The sequence below is a fragment of the Rutidosis leptorrhynchoides genome, chromosome 2 (assembly GCF_046630445.1).
Source record: "Rutidosis leptorrhynchoides isolate AG116_Rl617_1_P2 chromosome 2, CSIRO_AGI_Rlap_v1, whole genome shotgun sequence".
NCBI classification, from domain to species: domain Eukaryota; kingdom Viridiplantae; phylum Streptophyta; class Magnoliopsida; order Asterales; family Asteraceae; genus Rutidosis; species Rutidosis leptorrhynchoides.
Window position 1 is genome coordinate 400,642,722 of NC_092334.1, and position 15,045 is coordinate 400,657,766.

The window sequence follows — 15,045 nt, forward strand, 5'->3', positions numbered from 1 at the left end:
TGTGCGTATACTTGCCACGTACTTTTTATTATCAACAAGGGTTTTTAATATATAAATGATTAAAAAAAAAAGTTATGTAAAATTACTAAATAGTCAAAATAAACAGTACCCAACTCTTCGATTGATATTTTTTGTATAATATAATAAGAGAGTATTGAATATTCCATAATTTTAACGGATGAGAACTGTTTACAAAGGAAAAAAATGATTCTTATTATTTATCATTATATTAAAACATAAGCTTACTATTGTATTTTTTACATTTCAAACAAAACCTACCAAAGTATCATTTATCCCAATAAGCAAAAAGAGGAAAAAATAAAAAAATAAAAAAAAGATTTACAAACTAAACACGATCACCAAAGCCCCCATTCGAACCGATTACAAAGAATGGGAAAGAATACTCACATCAAGACACCAATAAAAAAGTATGTTCCTGCGAGAACTTCAACGAGGACGAATATTGAAGTAGCCGCTCATCAAAACCAGATACTAGCAGGTAAGAGCTATTGCAGCTGTTATTTCAAGGTATATCATAATATATGTTAGCATGTATATAAGCCGAGTGCGCAGACAAAAACAGTTACCACCAAAATCAGATTTAAATAGCGAATTCCAAGGTTCTCAAAGGCGATACTAGAACACCATGTTCTTAGTATTTGTAACACATGACAGTCAAGTTGTAGTTAGAAGTTTATAATATTTTAATTTTAATATTAAATAGAAGATTCTAAATAAATTACGCATACACAGCCAAGAAAGTGTTTTCTATGGATGATTTTATTTACCTCATTGTTAATTCTGTTTCATGACTTTAACACTGCTGTTTCCAGGACCGTGCAGGCGAATAGTCTGGTAATAAAGGAAGCGGCATTTTAACAAATGGATGGTCCAATAACTTAGTAGCAGTTGGACGATCTCTTGGATTAACATGAAAGCATTGGAATATGAAATCCTTTGCTTCTAATGAAAGATAATCCGGAACAGGTGGAGGTAGGCCCCGTCCAATTCTGAATAATGCAGGCATCTGTTCATCACAATAATAATAACAATAAGTCAAATAAGCCAATGGCCTTTGAAATAACAAATACAATTTATGAGTACCAATCAGGCAAAAATTAAACCGTAGATTAAAATGTACATACACATTCCATTGGAGAGTACGGAATCCGACGGGTCAACATCTCCAAGACAGTACAACCCAGACTCCATATGTCTGCTGCAAGGCCATACCCTTTATGTTTTTGATTTACCACCTGCAACATGTCATGACTCAAAATGAGAAACCAGTTATAAATGAATGGTAAAGAAGTACTCCTTCAAAAAGTAGATATGACTAACAAAGAAAGTATACATGTATATGGTTGTTAAGAGCCAGTAAAAGCTCCACACGATCTACATCAATGTTTCAATAAGGAATTTATATCATGCAGAATGTGCATATATGATACCATAGATAATGAATTTTCTTCACAAGTTATTCCTCGTGATTAAGTTGTACTATTTATTAATCAGCACTTCGCTTCCAACCTTGCTTGTCAGACCAGTGGCAAGTCTAAACAGTAATTTATTCATATTGCAGTAAACTAATAATCATTAAACTGGTTGTATTGTACATTATATCTACGAGTGGGGTCATCATCAGGAGGGAAGCACTTTTTTGGGTAGAAGTGAGGGGAAGTAAATTTTTTCCGTTTTTTGAGATTTTTGTTTCAAACATTAAGATCACATGAAAATATGAACATTTAAAAAAGACACTTTGTGATGAATGTTATTATTTTGGCGGGAAAACACTCAAAGAAATAAATGATGAAATGCATCATGAGTAATGTTTTAATTAGAGTTTATTTTCATCGTTTTTTTTTTCAAAATTTAACCCGATTTAGAGTTTAGGGTTTAGAGTTTAGTGTTTTGGGCTTAGTCCCTAAACCGTAAACCCTAAACTCTAAACCGTTCATGTAAAATTTCAATCTAAACCCTAATTTCTTAACCCTAAACCCTAATTTCTAAACCCTAATTTCTAACCTTTAAAAAAAGACTTTAATAAAAGCATTACATATGATGCATGTTATCATTTATTTCTTCGAAAAAAATTTCCGCCAAAATAATAACATTTATCACAAAGTGTCTTTTTTAATTGTTCTTTTCATGTGACTTTAATGTTTGAAAAAAAAATTCAGTAAAAAACCCGTTCGTGTTAAACCGTTCGTGTTAAAAACTCAATCTAAACCCTAAATGTAAACCCTAAACCCTATTAAAAACTCAATCTAAACCCTAAATGTAAACCCTAAACCCTAGTTCCTGAACCCTAATTATGAACCCCAATTTCTAAACGCTAATTCCTAAACCCTAATTTCGAAACCTTAAAAAAATCGCTAGAAGAATAACATTCATCGCGATAAATGTTATATGCTATTTCTTTGAGCGTTTTCTCGCCAAAATAATAACATTCTTCACAAAGTGTCTTTTTTGAATGTTCATATTTTCACGTGATCTTATTTCAAAACAAGGAAAAAAAATTACTTCCCCCAACTTGCCACTTTTTTTGGGGGGAAGGGGAAGTAAACTTTATTTTTTTCATTTATTCGTTTTTTTTTTTTTAAATTTTTTTTCCCAACAATAAGAGCACACGAAAATATGAACATTTAAAAAAGACACTTTGTGATAAATGTTATTATTTTGGCGGGAAAACGCTCGAAGAAAAAGCTGATAACATGCAGTATGCGTAATGTTATTCTTCGAGCGTTTTTTTTTCCATCATATGTGAAGTTTTTTTCAATATCTAGCCCGATTTAGAGTTTAGGGTTTAGGGTTTTGGAGCCTAAACCCTAAACTCTAAACCGTTCGTGTTAAAATTCAATCTAAACCCTAATTTCTAAACCCTAATTTCTGAACCCAAAACCCTAATTTTTAATTTTTAACCCCTAATTTCTAAACTATAATTTCTAAACCATAATTTCTAAACCTTAAAAAACAAACTCATAAGCAAAACATTCATTGCAATGAATGTTATCATTTATTTCTCCGAGCGTTTTCCTGCCAAAATAATAACATTCATCAAGAAGTGTCTTTTTTAAATCTTCATATGATCTTGATGCCTGAAAAAAAAATTAAAAAAAAAAACCAAAAAATTTACTTCCCCCAAAAAAAGTGCCTCCCTCTTGAAGTAAATTTTTTTCGTTTTTTTCGAATTTTTTTTTTTCAGACATCAAGTTTAGGTGAAAATATGAACATTTAAAAAAGACACTTTGTGATGAATGTTATTATTTATGCGGGAAAACGATCGAAGAAATAATTGATAACATTCATCATGAGTAATGTTATTCCTGATAATATTTTTGAAACGTTGTAATCTTCCATCTAATATGAATTTTTTTTTTTCAAAATTTAGCCCGATTTAGAGTTTAGGGTTTTGGGTTTAGTCCCTAAACCCAAAAACCTAAACCGTTCGTGTTAAAAATTCAATCTAAACCCTAAACCCTAATTTCTAAACCCTAATAGCTAAACCCTAATTTTTGAACCATAATTTCTAAACCCTAATTTTTAAACCCTACAAAAAAAACTTAGAAGCATAATATAACTCATGATGCATGTTTTCATTTTTTTTTCTTCGAGCGTTTTCCCGCCAAAATAATAACATTCATCACAAAGTGTCTTTTTTAAATGTTCATATTTTCTTGATGCCTGTAAAAAAAAAAATCGAAAAAACCAAAAAAAAATTACTTCCCCCCCAAAAAAGTGCTTCCCTCTTAATTAAATCTCTCTCCACACACACACACACAAATACACATATATTTACATATACATATATAGTGGTAGGATCAAGGCGGAAGTAACCAATTGAGGGGAAGCGGGGGAAGCAAAAACTTTTTTTTTTCGTTTTTTGAAAAAACTTTGTTCACGAACATTATAGATTGGAAGAAAATATGAACATTTAATAAAGACACTTTATGATAAATGTTTTTATTTTGGCGGGAAAACGCTCGAAGAAGTAATATATAATAATTATCGTGTTTTTCGAGCGTATGTCGAGGTTTTAGATAATAGGGTTTAGATATTAGGGTTTAGATACTAGGGTTTATAGGGTTTAGATATTAGGGTTTAGATTTAGGATTTAGATAGAGTTTTTAACACGAACGGTTTAGAGTTTAGGGTTTAGGGACTAAACCCAAAACACCAAACCCTAAACCCTAAACTGTAAATCGGGATAAATTTTACTTCACAAAACATGGGAAAAAAAAGATTACATTCTTCACGATCAATATTATCTTGAATGTTATTTTTGTCGATCGTTTTCCCGCCTAAATAATAACATTCATCATGAAGTGTCTTTTTTAAATGTTCATATTTTCGTGTGATCTTGATGCCTGAAAAAAAATTCAAAAAAAACGAAAAAAAAACAAAATTTTGCTTCCCCCGATTGGTTACTTCCCCATTGATCCTGCCCCTACATACATATATATATATATATATATATACATATATATATATATATATATATATATATATATATATATATATATATATATATATATATACCAAATGGGGAAGTAACCAATCGGGGGGAAGCAAAATTTTTTTTTTTTCGTTTTTTTTGAATTTTTTTTTTTCCGGCATCAAGATCACACGAAAATATGAACATTTAGAAGAGACACTTCGTGATGAATGTTATTATTTAGGCGGGAAAACGAGCGACAAAAATAACATTCAAGATAATATTGTTCGTGAAGAATATGAACGTTTTTTTTTCATGTTTTGTGAAGTAAAATTTAGCCCGATTTAGGGTTTAGGGTTTGGTGTTTTGGGTTTTGGGTTTATTCCATAAACCCAAAACACCAAACCCTAAACCCTAAACTCTAAACCGTTCGTGTTAAAAACTCAATCTAAATCCTAAATCTAAACCCTAAACCCTAAATTTCTAAACCCTAATATCTAAACCCTATAAACCCTAATATCTAAACCCCAATAGCTAAAACCTCAAAATACGCTCGAAAAACACGATAATTGTTATATATTACTTCTTCGAGCGTTTTCCCGCCAAAATAAAAACATTTATCACAAAGTGTCTCTACTAAATGTTCATATTTTCATCTCATCTATAATGTTCGTGAACAAAGTTTTTTCAAAAAACGAAAAAAAAAAAAAAAATTTTGCTTCCCCCCGCTTCCCCCCGAATGGTTACTTCCCTCTCGATCCTACCACTATATATATATATATATATATATATATATATATATATATATATATATATATATATATATATATATATATATATATATATATATATATATATATATGTTAATAAATGGAGACGAGAGTATCAAATATATCCGGACTTGAACAAGAGCAAAATTTGTTATCAAATATGCTGCTATCAAATATAACTAGGGTTAAGGCTACTCAAGGGTCATATACTTTTTTTTTGTCTCGATGTAGGCCATATACCTAAAAAAAATACTATTGTAGGTTATATACTTTGGAAAAGTGTGCTAATGTAAACAAAAGATGACCGGTTACCTGCTAAACCGGTCATCTTCATCTTTAATTTCGTTGTTCTTGGTGTTCTTCATATTTTTTCAGTTTTCCGGCGATTTGAGCGGTGGAGCACGGTGGTTTGTGGTGGCCTTCAAAATTACAACCAAAATTACACCTTTTCCTTGTTAATTTAAAAAAAAAAAAAAAAAAAAAAAAAAAAAAAAAAACTTCTCTAAAAAAACCCACTTGTTTACGACTTGATTCACTGATTCTACCATTATCCATTATTGCCATCATCAAAACCCAACCATCGTCGCCGCCATCAAACGCTACAATCGCCTCTTCAAAAAACCCAACAACAATTTCACGGTTTATTTGGATAATGCCAACACCGTCGCCCCCGTACAAAATTGCAACCACCGTCGCTTCCCTTGGAAAGCCCGCTGTTGTACTCGATTTGATTTGTGACTTTAAACTTGCAATATTGATGAAATGCCTTGATTATCTTGTTTCCTCCATTTAATCAGTGGTGAAGGAGGCGGTGATGTGGGTATAATCAATTAATTGCACATCATGATGAAAATCAATTTCAGAACCATCTTAGAATTCAATTTCAGGTATTAATCAATTTGGACGTTTGTGTCAAATTAGGGGAATAACTGATACAAGAGGAAATAAGTTAAAAGGGTTTTGAGTTCATCAATTGTTGCTTGAAGATCATCATTCATCAATGACTAGTATTTAACAGGTTACCAAGTTAAGTTTGTTTACATTAACACATTTTTTTAAAGTATATAACCTATAATAGTATTTTTTGGGTTTATGGCCTACATCGAGACAAAGTATATGACCCTTGAGTAGCCTTAACCCATATAACTATTGCTAAAGTCTAAAATGTCACAACATATCAAATAGGTATGTCATATATCACTTATCAATCGCAATGACCACTTCTCTCAAAGACCTAATTCGTAAACTCACACATTGCATATCCACAAACATGACTATTTTCTGCATATTTGATAAAACATATGAGTACATACCTCAGGCGCCATCCAGAAAGCGGTTCCCTTGCAAGACTTCACATCATTAAGCTTAGTTGCCTGCATAAGATAAAGAAAGTTTTAAAACAGAAGACATAAAACTATAACGATAGAAAGAAAAATCATATTATGAAGATTAAAGAACCTTTGCCAATCCAAAATCTGCAAGTTTCACTGAGCCATTAGCATCAACCAATATGTTTGCACATTTTACATCTCTACATGTCGAACAAGAAATTTTTAATGTGAGAAGGCCACTTGTAACATGATGCTATTAAATCGTAAAACCGTTGACATCTATAAAAGTTTGCAATCAACAGAATTTTTGGCAATACATAAGAATTATTCAAATATTCAAATATCCAATATCCATCGGCACCCATATCTCGTGAATGCAAATATAATGCAAAGAAAAAGTATCACTGGTTAAGGAGACTGACTATAACAATATTACATTTCAAATATTCGCTTCGTAAAATTTTCACTGGTTCCATCTTTATTACCTACAATGTTCATAGTACTAGAGCAAACAGTGACATAAATTGGTAATGAATGATACAAATATACAATCTAACACAGAATGAACAATTTTTTAGTTGCAATACCTGTGCACCACACTGCGATCATGTAGATACTTAAGACCATGTAGGATCTGCCGCGTGTATGAGGAAACTTGACAATCTTGAAGATGATATTTTTGGTAAAGACTTAGAAGGGATCCTTTTGTTACAAGCTCAAGAAATATATACAACTTTGACTTATCCTGCAAGGCAGATCATGTTAAGAGATAAACTTCTGTATTTTTTACAAATATTAGAAAAGTAACTTCTTAAAAATTTAGTAACAAGTAATTAAGTTGGCAAAAACCATCACAAGATAGGCAAACAATTATACAATTAGTCAAAAGACAGAGATCCCAAATCATTATTTTCTAAAATTTATGATAACACTTATGTTTTACTCGTGATTTTTAAAACAGACAATTTTGTAGATATTAAAGAACTTACTAAAATGGATTTAAATCAAAGAAAAACAGATGCATAAGTTTTCTATAGAACAGAACATATGTGGGGAACAAGGTTCAATGCTACACCCTAAACTTCTCCCTCGCATATGTGCCTCCCATTTCAGTGAGTACCATATACCCAAAAGGGTGACTGAATGCCGAAGGAAAGACCATCGTGAAGGTTACATGTTCCTAAAGTTATCAGGATCTATAAATATATGAATAAAGAATAGAAATAGACATCGTATGAAAGACTTATTCGCGTATATACCTTTTACGTAGTTATTTACAGATATATATAACTATAATGGGGACAAACTGAAGAGGAAACTGGACCACTTAGTTGCAACAATTTAACATGCTAAAACATTCATAAATACTAAATAAAGGTTACATGTTCCTAAAGTTATCAGGATCTATGAAATATATGAATACAGAATAGAAATAGACATCGTGTAAAAGATTTATTCCCGTATTATACCTTTTACGTAGTTATTCACAGATATATACAACTATAATCGGGACAAACTGAAGAGGAAACTGGACGACTTAGTTGTAACAATTTAACACGCTTTCATAAACACTAAATAACAACTTAGATGTTGAAATTACGATGGATTAAGAATACATTTGATAGGTTGAGGTATCAAGAGAGCAAACACAGCATTTAGTAGGCTACCATTAAAAAACCCTAAAATTGTGGCAAGATTGGAAAAATCATGCAAGCAGTACCTTATCAGTCCCAAGATATCGTACTATGTTCTCATGCTCAAACTGACTTAAAAGAGCAATTTCCTGGGGGAAAAAAAAAAAAAAAAAAAAAAAAAAAAAACATAGATTAAAATAAGAGAGTTGAGCATCAGGGGGAGGCAGGGCCATTTAGGAAGATCATACGTCTTGCTTACCTGTTCCAGTTGAACTACGCTTTGCCTTCCCAGATCCCCTTGATCAAGCAAGGAGACTTCCTTCACAGCAATAAAGTATCCACCACTGCAAGAAAGACCAAATGTGACTGTTACAAAGTGACAGCTTTTCATATTGATTTCCTTAACCAGCTCCACCATAAAAATGTTTCATTGCAACCAAATTTGGATTCCTAATATACTTGAAGTCAGGTAGTATATGTGTAAACGGATAACAATATTCAGTGACTACTATATAAAAAAAATTACATCCTGTGCACTTACTCGCAAATGCCTTCATAAACAGACCCAAATGACCCGCGCCCTAAAAGCTCGCCTCTCTGCCAATGGGTGATCGCGATGTTCCTAAATCTTCCATTAGTAGATATATTAGATCCGTATCCATTTGGTGATATACTCGACGGAGGCTCAGTAGTAGTACTAGACGAATCATCCTCATTAGAAGTCGTAAATGAGCACGAAGCCGAAAGCGTAGTCCGTTCCATCCTTGTCCTAGCATTATCCACACCACCTTCTTCTTCTTCATCTTCTTCATCCAACAAATTGCCACAACCTGAACAATCTTCACCAGAAGCAAAACTTCTCACGTTACCCCATTCACATCCAACATCAGGTTTCGAAATCATCGAAGAAGCCGGTTGCGAAAGAACTGGTGGCCGTACACCTTTAATTCCATTAACCCTAACCCTAACATCAGATCCAATTTCAACAACTTGAGTTAATTTTTCATCATCAATTATACGATTTAAGCTTGAGCTAGGGTTAAGATCTGAAGTAGACCTAATTTTACTAGCTTTCCAAGAAGACATGTCAATTCCAAGTTCTTCAGGACTATCAAACCCTAAACTACGACACACAACCTCAAGTTGCCCTACATCACTGCCATCAATTCGAAAGCTAGTAGGTAAATCAAGTGATTTAGTACCTCTTAAATGTACGGAAGATTCCTCCGACGAAGTGGAGGTCGTCGGAAACTCGTAGTCAATGTTTTTCCGAGCATTCAGACGCTCGAGCTTCGGCTTGGTCGGTGTTTTCTTCTTCCGGCGTGAATCGCCATTAGAAACGAGAAATTGAGACAAATGATGCATTGAGAGATGAATTTATTTAATCCATTGAAGTTGAATATGAGAAATAGTTGAAGCAATTGAAGAATGTTTTGATTAGGGTTTGGGAATAAATTGGTTGACTCCGATGACGTAATCGGAGATGGAGATAATATAGTCAGGTAAACGCCGTCAGGAGTCAAGAGCCAAAAACGCGGTAGTAGTGTGTGTATGACGAATGTATGCATATCCGTATCCCTGTCACTTGTTTGTTGGGTTCAAGATCTAAATTTTATCCAAAAAAAAAAAAAAAATCGTAAATAATAACTAATATACTCCGTATTTTATACTAGACCTTACCAGCGTTGTGGATGCGTTGTGAAGAAGTATCGGGCATGTTTACAACGATCTTTGTCTTTATCCCTATCTCTATCATCGGTTAAAATTGACACATAAGTAAATTACTGTAATTAATTGGTCAGTTAATAATATATCCGTTGTGTGACAACCTGAAAATTTCCGACCAAATTTAAACTTTAATCTTTATATGTTTCCGACACGATAAGCAAAGTCTGTAATGTTGAATCTCAAAAATTTTAAACTATGTTCATACATTCGTTTAACCTTGACCAAACCCTGACGATTCACGAACCATTATAATTGGATTGGAATATATACGTACATATATATATATATATATATATATATATATATATATATATATATATATATATATATATATATATATATATATATATATATATATATATATATATATATATATATATATATATATATATAGTGGTAGGATCAAGAGGGAAGTAACCATTCGGGGGAAGCAAAAACTTTTTTTTTTCGTTTTTTGAAAAAACTTTGTTCACGAACATTATAGATGAGATGAAAATATGAACATTTAGTAGAGACACTTTGTGATAAATGTTTTTATTTTGGCGGAAAAACGCTCGAAGAAGTAATATATAACAATTATCGTGTTTTTCGAGCGTATTTTGAGGTTTTAGCTATTGGGGTTTAGATATTAGGGTTTAGATATTAGGGTTTATAGGGTTTAGATATTAGGGTTTAGAAATTTAGGGTTTAGGGTTTAGATTTAGGATTTAGATTGAGTTTTTAACACGAACGGTTTAGAGTTTAGGGTTTAGGGTTTGGTGTTTTGGGTTTATGGAATAAACCCAAAACCCTAAACCCTAAACTCTAAATCGGGCTAAATTTTACTTCACAAAATATGAAGAAAAAAAACGTTCATATTCTTCACGAACAATATTATCTTGAATGTTATTTTTTTCGATCGTCTTCTCGTCTAAATAATAACATTCATCACGAAGCGTCTCTTCTAAATGTTCATATTTTCGTGTGATCTTGATGCCGGAAAAAAAAAATTCAAAAAAAACGAATAAAAAAAATTTTGCTTCCCCCCGCTTCCCCCCGATTGGTTACTTCCCCATTGATCATGCCCCTATATATATATATATATATATATATATATATATATATATATATATATATATATATATATATATATATATATATATATTATAACTTGAAAACGTTAACAAAGTATTAGGTATAATACTTTACATGATCGTATTTGACGACGAAATTATAAGATAATATCAAATGATTGAATTATCAAGATACATTATGATATGATTACGGGTCTCTGTTGTGAGGTCCACGTTGATTTGAGAAATCTTTCCATTTTAACAATATTCGGAAAATGGTAAAGTAATTTACAAGTAAAAACAAATATGTCAATTAACGATAACTGGACAAAGGTTAGTAGAGATTCATGCTTAACTTTCAATGCAATGATTGCCTAGTGTCTTTGATAAGATAATTATTTAGTTTTCATATTATTGAAAACGTTTATGATATAGATGAAACCTTTTAAAGAATGAATTTGAATATATACAATAAGTCGGAATGTTAATTGTTAGAACTATATATATAAATAACTTGCATCGTGTATTTAAAACGTGTTTATGTATATTAAATATATATGATTTCAAATTAGTTAAGTAAACGATAATAACACTCGCTTAAGTGATTCGGTTGATATGTAGATATGATAACTAGTACGTTTAAGAAGTTAAAATAAACGCTAGTACATAAATGAACTATACTTAGTTAAATTTTAAAATGAAAACGTTATATGATATAATAATTTCTATTATGTAAACGTTATGTGACTTAACCATTGTTAAATATTTAAATGGTTTTAAATTATATAATGGTGTTTGAAATATAAATTAGTTTTGAAAAACTAAATATTATATTATTAGATAAATATTTCAAAAATATATAATATGTAAAAATTTATTTTTCTAAATGAAAGTATATATATTTTACAAAGTGCTAAAATATAAAATTTACTTAATCATAAAACGTTTTGACAATATTATTAAATATACTTTGATAAATGACGAAGAGTTGATTTAAAGAAGCAAATGACCAAAACACTCAAATAAATAAATTACATTTCAATTAGTATAATTATTGGTGAAATAAGTGATGTGCGTAGAGGTGTATACAAAATAGTTATATTTTTACTAAGAAATACTATTAAATATGATACAATTTTACACAAGTTATTTATTTATTTATAGAGTGGATATACCTAAACCTTGCTACAACACTTATAGGCAGTGTACCTAATCGTACAGTAGTGTAGTTTTTAGTAAGTCCGGTTCGTTCCACAGGGAGACTTAGCCAAGTTTAACGCTATATTTTTAACTTATAATTGTAAAAATACAAAAATATATATAAGTAGTATTATTATTATAAAAGGGAGTTTTTACCGTTTAATGACCGGTTTGTCGATTTTAAAACTTTAGTCGCAGTTAAAGCCTAATGTAAAATATTAAAAATAAATATAACTTAATTTTAAGCGTAAAGTAAATAACGATAATGAAATTGCGATAAATAAAAGTGTGATAAATAAAATGACGATAATTAAAGAGTACGATAATTAAAAGTGCAATTAAATACAATAACAGTAAATAAAAGTGCGATAATTAAAAGTGCAATTAAATATGAAATAAAGAAATTATGCTTATTTAAACTTCCGTAATCATGATGTTCGACGTGTTGTTTTTAGTTTATTCCCATGAGTTAATTGTCCTTTGTCCTGGATTATTTGATATGTCCATACGGATTTGTCCATAATAGTCCATCAGTCAAAATCATAAAGTGCGGAAGTCTTCGTCAAATTATTCTTATTCCCGAAGTCAAATATTCCAACTAATTGGGGATTCGAATTGTAACAAGGTCTTAATACTTTGTTTAATGAATACACCAGGTTATCGACTGCGTGTAGTCCAAGGTTTTACTACTTTGTTAACAATTACACCAATTACCCTTGAATGTAATCCACCCCTGTTTCAACAAGTCTATTAACTATTAATCCAGTTCCGTGTCCGGTAAAATGAACAATTATTGGTATTTATAGATATCCCGCCCACCGTACCCAGTCAAGCGTATGTGGTTATATATAAATACGTCAAATTATAAGTCTATATATTAAATTAACGAGGTATCGTTTAGTTAATATAAAACCCATTAATAGCCCATAATCTAATTTCTACAAGTGTCGTTCTTTTATCCAAACTCCAATTATGGTACAAAGCCCAATTACCCAATTTTAATATTTAGCCCAACATCATGATTACTTCGGCATTAAATAAGCATAATAATAACTTAGCTACGAGACATTAAATTAAAAAGGTTGAACATAACTTACAATGATTAAAAATAGCGTAGCGTTACACGGACAGAATTTCGACTTACACCCTTACAACATTCGCTAACATACCCTTATTATTAGAATTTAAAATTAAAATTATAATATAAATATATATATATATATATATATATATATATATATATATATATATATATATATATATATATATATATATATATATATATCGTTGAGTGAATGAAGAAGAAAAAGATGTAAAAATTCGTCCAAAACTCGCGAACTTTATAGGACCTGACCTGTCACTGTTCACCATGCGATCGCATGGAGTTATAGCCTCCAGGCCATGCGATCGCATGGCTCCTTTTTCCAGCTCACAAGAGTTTGTTTGCATTCTGCCGACGGTTTATATAAATATATATAATATATAAATAATTTTAAGAATTATTTAAATATTATATTATATTTATGTGCATAGTTGACTCGTAATTTTTAGTCCGTTGCGTCGAGCGTTGAGAGTAGACTCTGGTCCCAGTTCCGGATTTTCGAACGTCCTTGCGTACAATTTAATATCTTGTATTTTGTGTTTTGCGACTTGTACTCTTGTAATTTTGAGACGTTTCTCATCAATAATTTGAACCACTTTGATTGTACTTTGTACTTTTGAGCTTTTTGGTCGTTTACGTCTTCAATTCGTCGAATCTGTCTTTTGTCTTCATCTTTTATTATTTAAACGAATATTGCTTGTAAATAGAACAATTTCAACTAAAAGCTTGTCTTTCTTGAGGGATAATGCTATGAAATATATATTCGTTTTTAGCATTATCAAATATTCCCACACTTGAGCGTTGCTTGTCCTCAAGCAATATAGTCTTGAAATAAAAATACTAGAATCACTTCTTTATTCTTCACACTTTGTACATCAGTGATTTCTATACAGCGGTATGAACAATGGTAGTAACGATGTGGTTTACAGTCCCACATGACTATGAAAATTTAGATCCTTAAGGAAATTGGATCTTTATGAAAACATTTGATCTTTTAAAAATTAAATCTAGTTTTTACCCTAGATAAGTTTTCCGGAATAACCCTTCACCGGTGTTGCAAAATGTTTTTGTGGGTTTGGTGGGTTTCAGATTTGAAAATTTTAGCTCAAAACTTATGGTTTTGTGTCACCCACTTGCTAACCTTGTATTGGGAAAGCAACACATCCAGTATACTTGCTCCGTATATTACCTTTCGATAAACTACCATCTGGTTGTAAAGGAAAGCATTGAACAAGCAACTATTAAGGCAATGTCCCCTAACATGCTTTTAATTATGGTCTATAACGTGTCGGATGCAATTACTATCCTTTGTAGGAGCAATAGTAAAGCTCACCCTATAGTTTTTCGGTCTGGCACAAGGTCCTGTCTTCGACCATGCTATGCAACCACCGTTCTTACGGTTGATACCAGATTTGGTTCAGGTGACCTAATGAATTCCAGATGAATTTTTAGGATTTTACGTTCAATGGTAACGAACGCATTGAAAATGAGTTTTCAGAAAACAAATCGGTTTGTAATTTTGATCAAAATATTTTCTCGTTCAAGCTCGAGTGTAACGACCCGTCAAAATCGCTATTGACGCGGCACGTTAATCATTGATTCCACAGTGAGGTTTTGACCTCTATATGATACGTTTTGATAAAATATTGCATTCATTAAAATAAGTGACTTTCTAAACATAGAAAGTTATAAACATGTGGGCGAGTGCTTAGGTATAAGCAAAACCCCAAAATACATAAGTCTTTAATTTACAGGTTGACATCACAGTCCAATTATTTATTACACAACGCAGT

At 31.3% G+C, this 15,045-nt stretch overlaps 1 protein-coding gene across 2 annotated transcripts; it reads right to left on the bottom strand.

The window, feature by feature from the left end:
* Positions 1-196: 196 nt before the first annotated feature.
* LOC139892226 (mitogen-activated protein kinase kinase kinase 1-like) lies at positions 197-9,718 on the bottom strand. 2 transcript variants are annotated; one of them, XM_071875272.1, is made up of 10 exons: positions 9,228-9,718; positions 8,712-9,134; positions 8,430-8,514; positions 8,257-8,319; positions 7,124-7,281; positions 6,664-6,736; positions 6,519-6,578; positions 1,146-1,256; positions 789-1,027; positions 197-515 (listed from the first exon to the last, which is right to left on the bottom strand). In XM_071875272.1, the coding sequence occupies exons 1-9, from the start codon at positions 9,533-9,535 to the stop codon at positions 815-817; spliced, it is 1,494 nt and encodes a 497-aa protein (XP_071731373.1). In that variant the 5' UTR covers positions 9,536-9,718; the 3' UTR covers positions 197-515; positions 789-814. The 2 variants fall into 2 exon arrangements, with proteins under 2 accessions (XP_071731373.1, XP_071731372.1); XM_071875271.1 differs by having other exon boundaries at positions 8,712-9,718.
* Positions 9,719-15,045: the final 5,327 nt, after the last annotated feature.